At 32.0% G+C, this 18468-nt stretch overlaps 1 protein-coding gene across 1 annotated transcript in view; it reads right to left on the reverse strand.

Annotated features, from left to right (window-relative positions):
* The window catches only part of LOC131591861 (leucine-rich repeat and IQ domain-containing protein 1-like), a 102902-nt gene that overhangs the window by 18099 nt on the left and 66335 nt on the right, over positions 1–18468 (reverse strand). The window contains exon 24 of the mRNA XM_058862961.1: positions 330–453. Coding sequence (XP_058718944.1) covers positions 330–453 — 124 coding nt within the window. The remainder of the gene's footprint in view (positions 1–329; positions 454–18468) is intronic.

Here is an 18468-nt window from a genome sequence, read left to right on the forward strand (position 1 = left end):
ATGTATATCAATAACATTATAAAATATATTATGAATAAGCACCTTTTTCTACACTCTTTGCAGTCAAAAACCCACTGCATTGCTAAAGTAAAACTAAGTAGTTATTTTTTATAAGATTCTGAACATTTTATAATTTCAATTTCAATATGGAAGAAGTATCTATACAATGACTGCCAGTTCTAAAGTGTGCCATATTTGGGACCTGGAAATATGGTGTAGTGTCCGCTAGCTGCAAAGTCATGTTTATTTTAGAACCATTAACTTAGGTTTCACTTTACAAGACAAATTTAAAATAAAAAAAAAATCTAATTTAAAGGCGATGACCTCACCACTTCGTATTTCTGGAACTGGCTGCTTCATAATCCAAAAGCTGTGCATGAAGCCATTGGTATGTGAAGCCTTTGCTCTGTAATTTCTCATCTAAAGTAGTATCCAGCTGAGAAATTTCTTTACCTGGGGAAGAAGAGAGATACTCCTGTCTTTCATCATTATTTTAAAATACATTTTCTTTAAGATTTTCTAGATAAACTTTGAACCTATGGCTTCTTGGAAAAGAAAAAAGGCAATTACTTCACTTTCATGAAGAGTACAACTATTTAAAATGTCTTCAGATATATTTAAGAAATAATTTTATATTAGTTTTAACTTTATGGTTTGTTTTCTCTTTTGGGATGTAATATAACCTTCGGAATAAATTTATTTTATTGGGAAATAAATCTATCCTTTGTTATGAAATTCATGTAGAAGTATATATTATGCATAAATTGCTTGCTACGGCTGCCATGAATGTTGCTTATTGTGCTATCTCCATAATTAAAAATATGCAATCATTTTTACTTGCAATTCTAATTAGCAATCTGTAAGGTTAAAAAAACAAATCACCATTATATGCAAGAGTTGACACATGGAAATCTTATTACTCTTATCTGTCTTTTACTGATATGATCTATTAAAACGTTTATGACATTTTAACGGCAATTTCTGATTTGGATTCCAAAGCAGTTGAATCTATGATATTATTTTTCAGAAAATACTACCTACTTCTGGATCACAGAAGACATCTAAAGATAGAGAATAAAACAGTGGCATTATGGGAAAAAAATTAAATGTACAGTTCTGGAGATCCTTCAGTTTTTGGACCATTCTGCTGAATAACAAACACAGAATCATCAGGAAGAGGATGCCAGAATTGGAAGAGTGCACAGAGGCACCATCATTGTTGCATGGTAACGTTCATGGATTAGAATAATTTTTTATTTTCTACCCTCATACATCAACTTTTTAGGTTGTATCTTTTTAGCATCTTCAACTCAGGGCTTTTATGAGACATTTGAAAGCTTTTTTCTTTTCTTTTTGGTACAAATATTTTTTGTTTTTCTCTTTGAAATTTCAGATAACACTGATAACATATCAGCTATCAAATAATTTATTAATTAACATAATTTCAGATAACACTGAGTTATCACCTCTGTTATTCCTAATTATTCCTTTTTTTTTTTCTTTCAAAGATTCTCCTTTCATCACTGACAGGTGAATATGGTAGGTGCTAGAAGGTTTTTAGTAAACCGCAGGAATACTTGAACCAGCAAATACCACTTAACATCAAGTCCATTTGCTCACTGTGGATATTTAACTTTCAGTAACTGCAAAGGGATGGCAGGGGGTGGGAACAGAGATATCAGAAGTGACATAATTTTCATTCATGTTTTGACTTTATAAACTGAAATGATAGGATATTCACCAATTCACCTTTTAAGGGGTTTGGTAAATTACCAGTAGTATTTTTTAAACTTATAATTTACTTTGCATAAACTGCAAAATATAGCTCCTCACTAGCATTTTACCTAGCTTTGCCATGAGCTCATTGCTTTCAATTTTAGCTTTAAGTCAAAGTATCAAAGCTGCTTATTTCATAGTGTGAAATACAAATATTTTTTGTTTATTTGTCTTAATATAGGGAATCTCTATTCAAACCAAATCCACTTAGGCTGAATGTGTTCAAGGCAAGGTTCTGGTCAAGAATATAAAGTCACATATGTCTTGTTAGTCACTCACAGACTAGGATGTAGGCAGAAGAATTTATCCCTATTTGATGTAAAGAACTCTCATTTACTTCCCTAAGAAGCCAGAAAATTAAAATCTTGGATGGACAGCCACTATATCTATGCAAATGAGGGTGTGAGGGCTGACTAAAAAACTCAAGCAGTGAATTACTTAATCAGTGCCAAATATTAAAAGACTGATAATTACACTGTTCATCAGCTTCCTTTATTAAAGTGGGAACTACTTATTTTTTTCTAAATTTATGATATTGCCTTCCTGGTTCAGGAGTACAGTTATCTAACCTTTACATTTTGTAAATGTATAGGTTCCAAGTCCACAGCTACACTGGTATCCTTACAGCTCTTCATTCAAAGACAGATGCTGATTTATAACTAGAATAAGACACATTGTGAGTGACCTCATACGGGCACTTCATCTGGAGATTAAACCTTCCACATATGTTCTCCAATGAGAAATAATTTCCCAAGAAAGCATATTTAGTTTTTTTCTTATCTGTATTTCCAGAAAAGTTGTCCCAGTGTTACTATATTTTTAAGGATAAATATGACTTGCAATTAAAATGATTTGCATTATTTATGCATTCACTAAAGTGTTTTTATCTTTTTCTCTATTAAAAGGAAAATCATTATAGAGGATAAACCACTGTTAGAAGTTCATGTCTGAGTCTGTGTGTCACCAATGGTTGAAAGAAGATGAACGTACAATAAGCTATAATAAAGCTTACAAAGAATATGAATACTTTTAATTCGGTAATTTATTTTCCAAAATTATTTTTAATAATTTTCATCAGTTGCAGTTTCTATTTTTGATTTAATTATGTTTGAAAAACAATTGGTTTTATTAAAAAAAGCATTTTAATTTATTTTTTATTTTTTCGTGTTTATTGAAACATGACTGAAACAAAAATTTTGCCAAGATAAAAGTGCAAAAAATAAGGTTTTCCTCCTTATAATTATATATGCTATTAGACAGAATATTCTTGTTCATATTAGTGTTAATAGTGTCTTTCTCAAATGGGCAGATGATCTTCAATAATTTGTTTATAATGTTCCAGAAAACTGTATTCTATTTTCTTATTTGGAACATACTCATATCCTTGCTTTTTAAAAGTAATATCTAGCTTTTTAATTCTTACAAAAAAAAAAATAAAAATCCGTGTTATGAATTAAAACACTGCATTATCACTTTTCTATTCCACTTATAAACATCATGTGTTCAAGAATCTCGTGTACCAGTATCATTAACATGCATTTGCTTGGTAGCTTTGTTAAATTAGAGCTATGTGTTTTTTAAAAACCTGGACCTGATTTTGTGGAAGTATTAACAGACATAGAAGTTCCAAAGAACTGTAAGCTTTCTGCATCTTTGAAATGGATCAGACCGATAATCTTTAATTGTTAAATGTGGACAACTCTAAGACTATCAAAGAAAACAGAAATACATCAAAGAAGGCATCAAAACCCAAATTAATTACAGAGGTAAAGTATCATACCGTCATTAGATTATCACTCTGAGACTTCAATCTTTTTGACCTTTCATTTTTTTATTTTTACATGACACACATGTTAATAATGTAAGATTGGAATTGTCTTACACTTGGCATTAATACAGTAATGATTTTTAGGTGTTGCCAAATAATCATCCACACAGATACAGTGCACTTAGGCCAGATACACCGCAGTAGTCAGGGCCACCTACTGGCAATTTCCTACAAAATTTGAGCATCCAAATGGAGGGAACTTAGAAAAGCCCTGGCACATGAAATATCTTTGGAACTGCATATTATAGGAAAGTAACAAATTCTTTTCTGGGTTGCCAAATCCACATGTAAACCTAAGGACCCGAACTTTGGTATCCAGAAAAATGTCATCCTTCATCACTCAAATTTGTTTCCTGAGTTTGCTCTGAGACAGTATGACTCATGTTCAGTTTAAAAAATGGATCCTACGATGTACTTTAAATTAGACTATCTCTGGGTAACCTGTTAAGTGAACTAAAGTAAAAGAGGAAAGAATCTATGAACTACTTCAGGTGCAGTGCCCTAAGTTCTACATGGAGTCAGTTTTCTTTCTCTCCTTCAAGATATATGGGTATTGTGCCCTCAGCTCTAACTGTCCCTGCTAAAAGAGGACTGAAACACAGCCAATGGAATAGCTTGGCATGTGGAAGCTGGAGATTCAAATCTCATCAGGGTAAGGGGTACTTGAAACCCATGTTCCCCAGTGCTAGGACAAGTGTTGTTAACATACCAGCATACAAAAGGAAGGAGGATGGTTATACAATGTCTGCATTCAGGATGAACTCAAGTTCTGTGCCTGGAAAACACCAATCCTGGTTGTTGTAAATAACAGTTATTCCATTCCACGCTTCATCAACTCATATGTGAGAGGATTAAAGAACCCGATTCAACAGAGTAATTTTTTTTCCAAATTTATTTGTTGATGATGGGAACATAAAAGGTCTAACTTTAATATGTCATACTTCTTGATAAATACATGGAGAAGCTTGCCCTGTATTGAACCTTTCAAATCTTGTGTTTAGAACGTGATTGAAATAATTTCAAACCTTGCTTCATAGGGAGTACAATACAAATAAAAGACTAAGAAACCTAAGACCTACAATGTGAAGGAAGGGCTTGAAAATTCTTCAGCATTCTAAGTTTTCCTCTCCTAATTAAAAAATCTGTGACAAGAGTTAATTTTCTCAATAGGTATTCTGGAATTTGTGTTCTTAATACAAGAATTAAGTAGCTGAACTTGGGTATAAAATTATTGTCTATGCTATTAATACATTACATTTTTCTTCTATGTCAGTATTGTGGCATAAATTACTGCTCAGAAATACATAATATGAGGGCATATGTGTGCAAGTATGTGTATGAATGCATAAAATCTAAAAAACAATATTTTTATTGAAAATTAAAATTATCTACCCTGTGAGGATTTATAATTTCTACTGTTTTTTATACAGTAATATAATGTGTATATTATATTAATATGTGTATTGTAATTTATAAATTACCTTGAAATCTCAGATCTAAAATCCAACTTTTTTATCTCATTTTTTTTCATGTTAAAACAAAAGTTACATAAAAGCCTTACTTTTGACACAATCTGTATAATATACACAGAACAGAAAGACTGATGTGTTGTTCCTGCTATTAAGGCAAAAAAGTGAAGTATTTAGAAAAATATAAGAAAACAACAATAATTAAAAAATTACAACCCTCACTGCCCTTCACCCCCAAAATCCACCTATATAGCAGAATGTAAGAGAAATGAGAGGAATTTTTTTTCCACAGAGAACTTAAAACATTTGTCAGAAGTGTACTTTTTCAAGAGTCACTAAATACTACCATCCCTTACACAGCAATCACAACAGGCCCTTGTTTTGGAAAAAGAATGGTATTTAGAGTGGTCTTTAGTATGCTTACAGGTATTCTGTGAATAATTTTATAGTAGAAATATATACGTGACTTCCAGACGTGGCAGAAATTGGCACAGAGTTCTTGCTGAACCTTATAGCATCCCTAGATAATGTTTATCTACAGCTCAGGTCTGGAATTTTCAGATAATGGGGTAGATACATTTTTACCTTGAAAACATTTTCTTTTGACATATTAGTTAATTTTAGAAGGTATTTTTTCATTTGAGTGACTTCTGACTATATAGACTTCCATCTCTAGGACCAGAATGAATGAAATAAAAGTATTTATAGTAATGTCTGAGTGATTTCACAGATGAACAAAAATTAAATAGAATTTCAACAAAACAATACTACCTCAGGTTATGACCTACATAATTTTTGATGCCTAAAAATGTTTTATTGAGTTCTTTATCAATTATCAATCAATAAGGAGTCTTGAACATGGGAGGGCTGATCAATGTACAAGAGAATGTCTTTCAAACATTATAAAAGTAGTTACAGAAAGGAAAAAAAAATAAAATAGAGTTTTTCCTAAAACTTGAGCCCTTTTCTTCTTTTAACCAGGTATTTTGTGTTTTTTTTCAAACTACAAATAAGGCCTACTACATTATTATTTGATCTGCAAACCTACTTTTCTTCTCTAATGTCTTCACCAACTAGTTAATTCTGTTTCAACAGTTATCATATTTCAGACTGTGCTTTCTGTGTTCTCTCTTTGATGTCTCATTATTAGATTATACAAAAGCTGAATCCTTTAGCTGAGATTTCTAAACCAGTGAAAAAGTACAAATTTCAGCTTCTGAATTCAAGGAAAACAGGATTTCATACTTGTACTTTCTCATTATTTTCTATTTTTCTACTTGTTCCTGCCCTTGCAGAATATACCACTACTATTTATCTGTCCCTAGCTTTCTGTTTAAGCTCAACATTTTCTTTTTCCCACACTGAGGCAAATCTAAGTCTTATTTCATCCTCATTGGTGTACTTTTAAAACATATAATTTAAAGTTATTTATCTCTATTTATATCCCAGTAGTATCAAAGAATTTCTTCCAGTATCTCATAATTACTTAGCTTCTTCTATTGCAACCCTCTGATCATACAAATACATTGCAAACTACCACTCTATATTAAAAAGCTCCCATCTTCTACTCTCCTTGTAACATAGTACATTTCCACTTGAACTGCTTCATAAGGTTCATTTTCTTAGTACTGACATCAAGGCATCATTAAACACTGTTCCTTACAATTTGATCAGCTCTTGAAAATTTTATGGGTTGTTATCACTTCCTGTACTACTCAATTTACATTAAATACCATTTCTAATTTATCTTCTATAATTTTCTTCGTAACAAACAGCAGTTTCATACTGTGATATTTCCTAAGACATATGACATTTTTCTGCATTGATGTATGAACCAAAACAACTATTTCACCTATTATGTACAGGAAGCTGCAACACAACCAACTGTTCATCTCAATTTTTTTTGCTAATTAATGACTGTTTGAATATTGAATTGCTTTATGTTTGAAATACTGAGCTGATTCTTAAAAAAAAACAAAAACAAAAACCAAAACATCCCTGCAAAAACCAAAAATTAAGAAGCTACAGAGGTGATACTCTATCCAAATGGAGAGAAAGAGAAGAGTTCCTGATGTAAACTACTTCTACCTGCAGTCAGCATGCTTCAGGATCCACTCGGGTGTTTACAAATTCAAAAAGAATATTAAATACTTTACAGTGCTATACCACACTTTCCCATTATTCTTTTGTGCAGTCTTCTATGAACACAGTGTTCTGGAGTCTATACAGTACCCGCTTCAGCCATTCTGCACAGGCAAATTTCATCAACAGCATTGTTGAGAAATGAATCTGGAGTACAGCCAAGAGTTACCAAGAGTTCTTTGCATAGTCAAGACTCTTGAAGAACTGAAGAAATCAAGAGGAGTAAAAAAATATTTTGGAATAGTATGTTCAGCATTTAAATGCTTATTTATTCATCAGTAAATGTAAGGTATAAATAAGATGGAAATTGACTGAACCTGTTTTGTTTACCCTTGGTGCCTACAGTCTCACATAGTTTCTTGTCTCAAATTTCAAATCTGCCTAGTACACACTATCTCTATTTTTTCTCATAAACTTTGGAAATTAATAAACCCCTTAATGATGGATGTTGTGTACTGAAGAGAGGATATTTTACTGTCGAGGAGAAATATAAGAGATGCATAACATAAAACCCCCTTTCTTTACAGAATATTTTGATAGATTTTATTTCTATCCATTCCCACTTCTAAAAATGAAATGACAGAAGAAATCAGAACTTCAGTACAAGTGTTTAGTTGCTCAGTGATGAAATAGTATTTCCAAGCAAGAAGAGTTACCACTTTATATGTAGTCCAAACCAAAGGAATAGCTTTCTCTAAATTCAATAAACCAAGTAAAATTATTTAAGACATAAGATCTTCCAAAGGAATTCTCAAAATAACAAGTACAAAGGAACATTTTGTAGGAGTGCAGGAGGTCTAACTACTATGTTGGTCACTACAAAGAGGGCAAAACCTACACAATAGAACCAATTTTGAGTGTAACAAAAGTTAAGGTAGGTTTTGCTTGTAGTGAAGAACTTAAAAGTATAAGAAAGGGACAGAAAAATTCAAACCCAACAAAACTTTTGTTCAAAATAAAAATTGGAGGCTTCCAATTGGCAAGACAATACATATGCCAAGTGTTAAAAGAAACAAAAGAACCATCATTACTCAGGAGCAGAATTAATTTAGTCAATAAAGCTGACATATTACATTAGTAATTGTCTTATACTTTCTATGAATAATTAAAGCATGTAATTTTGTGTCAAATTTCAGAATTTTCATTTCAAAAATGTCTTTATTATGTTTACTCTTAAGAATATACATTTTTTCTAGAAAGTTATCTGAATAATAGAAGAACTTGTTTTAAGATCTCATGCTCATCAATACATATGATGTGCCCAAGTACCACACATGATCTTAATGTACTTAATGCAGAGTAACACTGAAAGTGAAATAATGAAATTATTGTACTAATGTCAATACGTAGTTTAGTTGTGAATGCCTCTGGATTTATTATCCATTCTACTTATATAATATACTTAATATATATATGATAGATCAATATATTATATATTTTTCAATTTAAAATGGTTTTCTTTTGCTTGAGCAGAACTATTTCTGGCTTAATTTCTGATGTTGACTTGAAATACCTATTGGTAGTTGATGAACACACCATGACAACAATTCACAGCTCTGTCAGCACAGTAATGTGTAACAGCAGAACTATTCTCCATTGTCAAATACACACACAAAGTCTACACTGAGTGCAAGGCTGCTGTTTCATTTACTCCATAGCAAAACCAAGAGGTAGCACTGAAGATCAGGCCTATCATTATGCCAAACATTGTATAAACAAGACTTGATTTTATGTTCATTGAGTTAAATGGAAAAAAAGTCTCAGACTGAGAGTCTTTTCTTTTTCTTAAGAATACATCTAAAATTAGTTAATCCCCAACTGTGTGTAATTCTTATATATTTACATCCAGCTTAAAAACAACCATAAACACTAAACTTATCAGTGTCTATAAATAAATACAGACATAAAAGGACTAATTCTTCTTATTGAGTTATATTTAATTGGTTGATACATCATGGAAGACAATAAACAATATGAAATTCCAGGGTTTTGTAGATCTATTTAAAAAAAAAAACAAAAACCTTCCATTTGTAAAGAAGGTCAGGCAAGAAAGCAAAAGAAAACCACAATTTTTCTACGAGTTGCCCCAGGATAATTCTCAATACATATATCTCCAGGAGCTTAGCATCCATATAGATTTCTTCACTAATTAAACTGTGATTTTCAGCTGGCAAACACAGGAAAACAAACGAGAATTAAAGCACTGTATATATTTATAGAGAAAACAATACATATTCAATTGTATCCTCAGGTATGGAACTGACTTAATTATATTGATTTTGGATCAGTTATAGTTACAATGGCACAGGTTTTCTCTATCCATGCAGAGATGGTTTGAATGATTTACCTACTGAATGAAGGAATCAATTAAAAAAGGAATAAATTAGCCCTGACTCCTCCTGTTCTTTTACAGATTTTTGTTTAGAGCTTTATTAAAATTCTTTTTTAGCAGGAAGATGAACACAAACCCCTCAGTCATATTTGTGAATAATTTAACTGTCCCTAATCTTGAGTTTAAACAGTTTATGCTTATTGTAGGTGTATTTAAATTAGTTTATTTTTACTGCACTTTTCATCTAAACTTGCTACCAAACTCTCCTACTCACTGGCTTTAGATATGTATTTCTATTTACATATATATACAATTTGTTTGAAAAGGAGGGAACAACCTAAATACCATGATGATTCCAAATACGTGAAGTTGCCTCATATGCATTCTGTTTATATTTGCAATAGCTTTTAACACAGCCATAACTAATGAATTTAAAAGTGTAATTTGTTTTACCAGTTGTCTAACAAGAAGTTAAAACTTGCTCACTTGTAACTTTGCTTGTTTGCAGCTGATGATCTAATCTCCTGCCAATAGCACAGGAATTTACAGAGCACTAAGGTCTGATCCAGAGGAGTGAAATCCCATAAATTTCAATTAGGTAGGCAAACTCTCACTTAAGATTAAGGAAATTTAGCAGCTAATCTTATACTATTTACTCCAGAAGAAGGAAACAGATGATTATACTATGACTTTTAAAACCTTAGAGACTAAATTGAGTTATTAAAATTCCATAATCTTACATGAATTTGTCTACCCAAAAAAAAAAAAAAAAAAAAAGGAAAAACCTGGCCAAAACAAGATTTTACTTGATTTTACTTCACTGTAAACAGTCACTGTCATGAAGAAATAATAGAATTTCATTGCCAAGTTTGAGTGTAACAAGAAAATACGCACTTTCTTACTTATACAGATCTTGTTTCATAAGAAAGATCCTGATATAGTTTTAATAAAAAATAAACAATTTTAATAAAAATAAATCTGATTTAAAAGGTCAAATTAATTCCTTAAAGCACTTGAAGAAATAAAGAATAATTAAATGGTAAAATTTACAGAAAAAAATTAATGTAACTACAAAAGTAAGCCCAAAGCATTATTTTGTTTAGCAAGATTTTTCTTCTCTTCTGAAACAGTAATTCTTTTAGAAGCACTCTGTTACAGGTACTGATACAGAGGCTAGAAAAATGGGTACATATCTGCAATGAGAATACAGAAAATGCATGTAAATAAATACAGAAACTCATCTGTAACTTGTACCACAGTTCTTGAAACTTTCAATCTTTAAACTTCTCCATATTCTGGTTCAGTGAATGCAAAAATTTGGAGAAATATCTGAACAGCATCATCACCCTCAAGGCATCCAGGTCTCAGAACAGATTCTTCTTCAGCATTCTGGCTAGATGAGGAGGAAAACGGGAGAAAAGAATGCAATGATGTAGCAAAATTGTCACTAAAACAAATATAACTTACTTTCAATGGTATTTAAAATGTCTTAATTCTACTCACCTTCTCCTGGATTCCAAACAGATTCTTCGGCTTTCACGTGACTGGTCCTGGGTCACTACATCTTACAATGCTCTGGGTGCTTATCAGTACTGTCTTGTGGTGTGACTATACCAATTATACAGTGAGAAAAAGGGATTTGCCCCTAATATTTCTATAATGAACAAACATACTGTATGGGAAGTCATAAAATATACAACACTCTCACAGAGGAAATAAAATTTAGAGGCAAGAAATTGGTATGATGCATGGATAACACACATGCTTAGTGATTTAGTGAAAGAGTAGTATCTGCACAAAGGTATAAAACCCAAAAATCCCAAGCAGCCATAGATGTGAAAGAAACAACTTCGAAAATTTATTCCAAGAAAGATTTTATAAACATTTGCATTTGCAATAAATGAAAGATGCTCGAAAGAGAATTTTGAATACAGTGCACACAACTCACATAGCATGATGACAGCCTATGCAGTGTTTTAGCATATGTAGACCAGACTACAAGTAGAGTCTGACAAAACCTAAGAAGGCAGACCTGGCTAAGAGTCAGGAGTCACGCTTATTAAATTGAACTCTCAGGGGTATCGTGCAATCAGAGGTCACAATCGAGGCAACAGAAGCAATGTCACGATATCAGAGAAAGGGCCAATTCAGACCTGCTCCCCGACAGGCAGTGAGGTCACGGCTTGCGGCAAATAACTGTATTAAAAGGGAATATTCTCTGCGCACTTTTAGAACTGTCATCTGAACAAACAAAGCCAGGTCATTGGTAGGTTAAATCAGAACTTTCTGGCTTACTGGCACATAGCTTCCTTTCTTTTTACATTCACTGCTAATTTCTCAATTACAAAATATACATCAGGTACTAAAGCAAATACTCCGTAAATTTAACTTAAAAATACACAGTGGAGTTTAAACTCCTCCTTTTTGAAAGTCACATTCTGTCTTTCACAAGAGATATCACCGGCCTCCTCATAAAGTGAAAACTGCTGAGCTTGCTTCTTATCAGAAAACAAAAAGCATACATGTGTTTGAGAGAAAAATCTTTCCACAGTCAGGGTCTTAGTAAGCCTGATACTCAATGTGCATTTAGAAACCATTAAAAAAATACAGTTATTCATAATGTACTTGCTTAATGATGACTGTGAAAGTGAAGTTCTTTTGTTTGGGTACTTGGATTTCTTTATCTCATTGTCTGGTCTGGGTTATCTACAACATTTTATAAATGTGCTAATTTATGAAGTTATAATGATGGATTGGGAACTAGACAATAAACCTGCCAAGACAGAACAATTCTAGAATGTCATGTAAACAAAATTGTATTCAAAAATATTATCTTAAATTCCAGCCTTTCTTACCAACATGAAAAAAAAATATATAACTGCAAAATTCAGTATTTCTACCTTTTTTATACTCACAAGCCAGATAAAATATCTGCAGTGCATACATCAAACTAGCAAAAACCTACAAATTTCCAGAAACTGCTGACATGTTTTGATAAGAATTTAACTGCAGAGTTATGAAGTAGGAAGATTTACATTACGGAAATAACACATCATAAAAGTTACATAGGTATCACTGCATGATTGTACATTTTCATTAAAATACTTGAGTTACTTGGAATTCCTTGTAAAATTATGTAGCTCCATCACACATTCAATTCTAGATTACATAAAATCTACAAAAGCTATAGAACTTTGCTGTAAGAGTTATTATTGAACAGCATAAAATTTTAGGTTTCTCTATTTAAATTTTAGAGTGTTATTCTGATATTTTGCTTCAAAAATGTATCTGAACAACAAAGTTATTAGTTAGAAAAACAGAAAGCTAATTCAATGTGTGTTTAATATTAAACTTGTGAAAATGGCCTCTTTGGAATGCTGTAGATCTCTGACCTCATTGATAACACTAATTTTCCATAACACCATTACAGAATAGAAAAAAAAAATTTCTTTAAAGCAAACTTTAATAAATTGCATTTTGAAATTAATTAAAAGCTCTGGTGTGAAGGCCTTCTTTTACTTCATCTCTGAAAGTGCTTAGAAAAATGCAATTATTAAAATATATAGCTACAGGAAACATTCCTTTAATCGTGATTTTAAATGTGCCATGGATTCCAATTGAAGCATGATTTATACCTATAAAATATTTCTAAGACTACATTATAGTCCTTATTCATATCATCATACCAAATGGAAATTCTTTTGCAAGAAGAGCATTTGTGTTATGTAACATTCGTGGCACTTTTACAGACACCGAGTCTGTGGCCTATGTTTAAAAAACATTCACATACTAATATGATTTTAGTGCTTGAAACACTCAATTTGGAAAGCACTTTGAATATATCTGAATATGCCCTTTTAATGACCACTTCTTTAGCAATTGCTTTTTGAAGTGTAAAAAAATGTATTGGGTACTGTTCAGTGAAAGCAAAGCAAATAAACAAAACACTGCAATATTGACCACAGTCCCCAGGCACCCAAACAAGGCAGCAACAAATTCAACGAACACTTTTAACAGGACATGCTTAATACAAGTTTTGTAACACTTTATTTTAAAGGAAATTAACCAAACCTATTCTCCTTTACCCCCTCCAACCAAATCCATTTGGATTTAACTTGTTGCTAAAATTATCTGTCTTTTGCACTCCAAGACCTGGGTCATGACCTTTCTTAGGGACAGGAAATAGTTATCAGGTCACTGAATGGTCAAATGAAAAAGGATTTGAAATGCTTTGGTACTCAGGGATCTATTCATCTAAAATGATTGCCTTATGCAGTATTAAAACCTGTGGATCTGAATGTGGAATCAACTTGTTTACTTTGACACTGGCTGAGATAGCACATATAGTGCATATAGCGCAGATAGCACACTACAAAGATCTTGGACATAAAATATCAAGAAAAGGAGGAAAAAGAAATGCAGAATTGAAGGACATGCAAATAAAACTACCTGAACTATTATATCATCTAATTCAACAATGAGAAAAAGTAGTTTCTCAATCTCTGATTACATTTTAGGTGAGATCTCCTTTCTACTGAAGTCATCACTGGGTCCTTATTAGCAAAAGAACAGTAAGATATTTGTGTGTGTGTGTGTGTGCAGTTCCTTTTAGGTTAATAGAAACTGGTAAATTCATATGTTATGAAAGCACAGGTAACCACCTATACATTGTATGAAATCCTAGTTTTAGAAGTTTATTGGAACAAACAAACACACTAGCTTAGAGACAACATTCATATCTGATGCACTAATAAAATCCTTATGCCACCACAAATTACAACAGTCTGCAAAATAGCAGAGTCAGGAACAAAGAGAAAGTACAGAAGCAGGTGAAATATTTGGTCAGAAACATTGAATATATGAATACAGAAACCCTGAAGACTAGAACCATAAAAAGAATTCATAATATTAGTTGGTATTTATCTAGGGCAAGTATCTCCTGTCCACAAACTTTGGGCAAATAGAATTTTTTTTTTTTGGTAGTTGAATGTGAAAAGCATAAATATTAATAAAAATGTCACATGTCTAAATAATTTATAAATACTCAGACACTGAAGTGCACTACATAAATACACATAAATTATGTTTTACATATTTATTTTTAAACATAATTTCAGGATTGCTTCATTCCATGAATACTGAAAAAATCCTACACTATTATTGACAGACAGGAGACTAGAAAATTAGGCACAGATTTTATTTTTCAGTTTTATTTTATAATAAGAAACTGGACCAGTAGAACTATGTAACTGAAGCTTGAGTGCGTGCACTGTAAGGCCCCTGCAGTCCTTTACAAGTTTTCAGTGTACCGCTGTTGTGAACTGGGTTTGCACTCTGCCAGCAGAGCAGCTCTGACCCATGGAGAGCACTCCTTCAGATCAACACTGCCTCAGGCTTTACTGCTTTCTCCAAGAAGTCTTACATTTCAGGCATCAAGTTGAATTTCTTCTGGAGATGATTAACCCAAACCCATGACAGATTTTTTCCAAGATATCCAACTCCTTATGTTTATTTTATCCTGGCTCTTTTTGGATGTACTGGACACAAGTAACCTACTCATTTTACATGTTGAAGGGCTGGTAGAGAGCCATTAATTCCTTAAAATGAGAAAATATTTCAATGCAAGGGTTCTGTTGTGTGAGCTCAAACTAAATAATAAGAAACAAAGCCATAGAATTATGATTTTAAAAGATAGACCCCCTTCTGCAATGCAAGTTTCTGTAACACATTTTCATTACATTTCGGGACAGAGCTTACATTCTCTGAAAATGAATTATTTTGTCATTTTTGTCAGTGCTGTATGGATTAGAAACTGCTTCCCCAATGTGGCATTACAAATTTAGAGCCTGGGAGATATGTAATAGTTACATTTTACTGTAAACATGGCAATTCAACTCACAGAATTGCAGCAAGGCCAGATTTCAATGTGGTTATTAATCCTTTTAAGACTACAGATTCAATAAAAGATGACTTGCTTTAGAAATTAATGTTTGCAAACGCAGTGATTCTTGAGAATTGATGCCATTAATATTTCTCCATCAAAAATAGGTAATTTCTAAAAGATGAAAAACAACTAACACAAATTATCACCTATAGTTCAGTATCATTTAAAATACTCATAAATAACAAACAACAAAATATTTAAAGCCCTAGCATTCCAGCTCAGTACTGTCCTTACTCCTTAACTGTCATGTAGATGTGATTTGTCAAGCATGAGTGATTTGAATCAATATAAATTCTATTAAATATCACACACAGTTTTTTAAAAATGTATTCATATTTTATAATACAGATAATCTAAGTAAATATGTTGATCAAGTGCAACAACGTTTTAATAAACTCACAGAATTAACTAATAGCTAATCTTAAATTTCAACTTTCCAAAGTCTCACATTTGCACTTTCAATTATCACTAGTAATAATCTGTAAGAATGTTTTGCAATAATCTTCACTTGAGATTATAAAGAGGTTCATAATTAGGAGAAAGTTGACTAACAGATGACTAAATGGATCCCTTGATATTTATCTTCCAAACATATGACATAATCACAACCTCACTTCCTATTCTTCAAAAATAAATGTTATTTCTACTGACAATTTCAACAGAAATAAATAAATATTGGCATAATTAAAAGTCACCTGAGAAAGCATAATCCACTCATTATCAAATTTGTATTGGTGTAATCAGTCTTAACACTATAGCCATTACATTTTCCTTGGTCACCATGAGCATAAAATGACAGGAAATACAGTACTGCCATTTAGAACTACATGTTCCCAAACTGCAGCAAACATGTCTTGTCAACACAGCCCAGTGCACTTTTAATATAGTTAAACTTTCAGACATAAATCATTGTTCACACTTTTAGGTGAAGTCACATTGCACTGTTTTCACTTTGAAGTGGATGGTATAGATGTGTTGCTGATGGATATGGATATGACTAAAAAAAATATACTATATATGCCAAGAAATCATGTAGCCTGCAAAATTAAATAGAGCATAGTCTATGAAATTCTGTGAACTAAAGAGAATCATATCCAAATAATACTTGGATAGTTTGAATGGATTTTCAGCTGATCTACTGCATTCTTCCAACTTGCTCTACAGATTGGAATTCACTTCCCATTCCACTGAACAAAAATTATTTGGATAACCCACCAAAACCGTTGAGGAAACTGGATTAAAGAGGACCCAAAAAGATACACACTTTGCAAAGCTTGTAGCAAAAAAATGTGCTTGGCCTTAGGGCTCATTCTTTAGTTTTCAGCTGCTGTACTGGGACTAAGTATTCACACTGTTGGCTAGAAAAGTATCCTTCCTTTATGTAAATGAAATTACAGATCCTGTAATTACAGACCCACAGATGGCAGAGATGGTCTGTTACACATTCAGCCAGGACTAATTGGAACTTCCCAAGAGGAGTCAAGGATAGATTTTTCCTCCAGTTCCTGATATACTTTACCCAAAACAGTCAAGACTATTTTACATTAAATTAACAACTGAAATAGCCTCAGACAAAAAGAGGATAAGCAGTCATAAAGCTTTCTAAAAAATATGCTTTGATGTAAAATAGGAAATTATGACAATTATCTGTGTGCCTTATAAAGTTTCCAAAATTTTGAGATCTTTGAAATTTCACTATCTACAAACCACAAAAATACCTCCAACAATATTCATTGAACCAGAATATTCATTAGAGAAGGCATATTTTGTTTGTCAGCTACCTGACACTAAATTAAACTTAACAACCATGATGGAAGCATAACCTTATCTCACTAAAGAAAGCAGTGTAATATACATAGTCCCAGGAAATATCCAGCAGATCATCAGGAGTACATCCAGTCAGGCTTTCATCTGTCTTCAGGCTTTTGATCAGGTTATAATTTATTATGAGAATCAATAAATACATATTTATATCTCCATATTCAAATTCTATGGCTTACTTTATGAACTACTCAAGTTAATGTCAGAATAAAGATTCAAATATATTTTTATTTAACTAATAGTTTTTATGTATCTCTAATACAATGACCACATGCACTAAACTAATTTTAAAGAAACTGAAACTGTCTGACAGAAAGTGTTAGGATTACAAAATGCATGTTGATACTAGTAATTACACCAGAGAGTAATTGTTCATAATTGATTTTCCTTTTTAAAATACACAAATAAAAAGTCATAAGTGGTACATTTATTATTATACATACTTATGGTATATGATTATATATTTGTGCAAGTATAGACACATGTACTGTATGTAAATGTATTGACACATACATATGCAGTAATGCACAGAATCACATTCCCATGGTTTGTGCCCTCACATGCTGCTTGTATTTTTAAATGGTAAGATCTTCTTTGTGAGATTAATATCTCCTCATGCTGTTGGCATGATGTGTGTATTACAAAGGGGCTTATTTCTGACTAACTTCTGTGTGCTGCTGTCATTCAAATGTTAAATAATGATCTCTTGTGGGTATTTGTCTAATATCAGTGAGTAAAGCATGATGACTCATCCAAAATTTAATAAAAATTATTAATATATTTTGAATATTTATGAATAAGTAAGTTTTGAAAATGTATTTTCCTACAACATGTATGTCAATTTAGAGATGTGTGCATTATCCTATGGGATTAAAATTATACACAAGTTTTCAAAATTTGTTATCAGCATATTGCATATCAGCTTATCAAAATTTTTGTAGCAGGAAAACAGGAAGGCAAATTATGACAGAACAATAATCTCAGGAAAACAAAAGCATCAAATATTAACCTCATTTCTTTTCACTATTTTTATATCCCTTATGCTTTTATTCTTTTTTGCCTTCTTTGTACTCTCACACACAAAACCACAAGGAAGAGAAAAGACATTCAACATACATTTTAACTAGATTTCTTTTTAAATATTCATTACCATGAT

The sequence above is a fragment of the Poecile atricapillus genome, chromosome W, assembly GCF_030490865.1.
Source record: "Poecile atricapillus isolate bPoeAtr1 chromosome W, bPoeAtr1.hap1, whole genome shotgun sequence".
NCBI classification, from domain to species: domain Eukaryota; kingdom Metazoa; phylum Chordata; class Aves; order Passeriformes; family Paridae; genus Poecile; species Poecile atricapillus.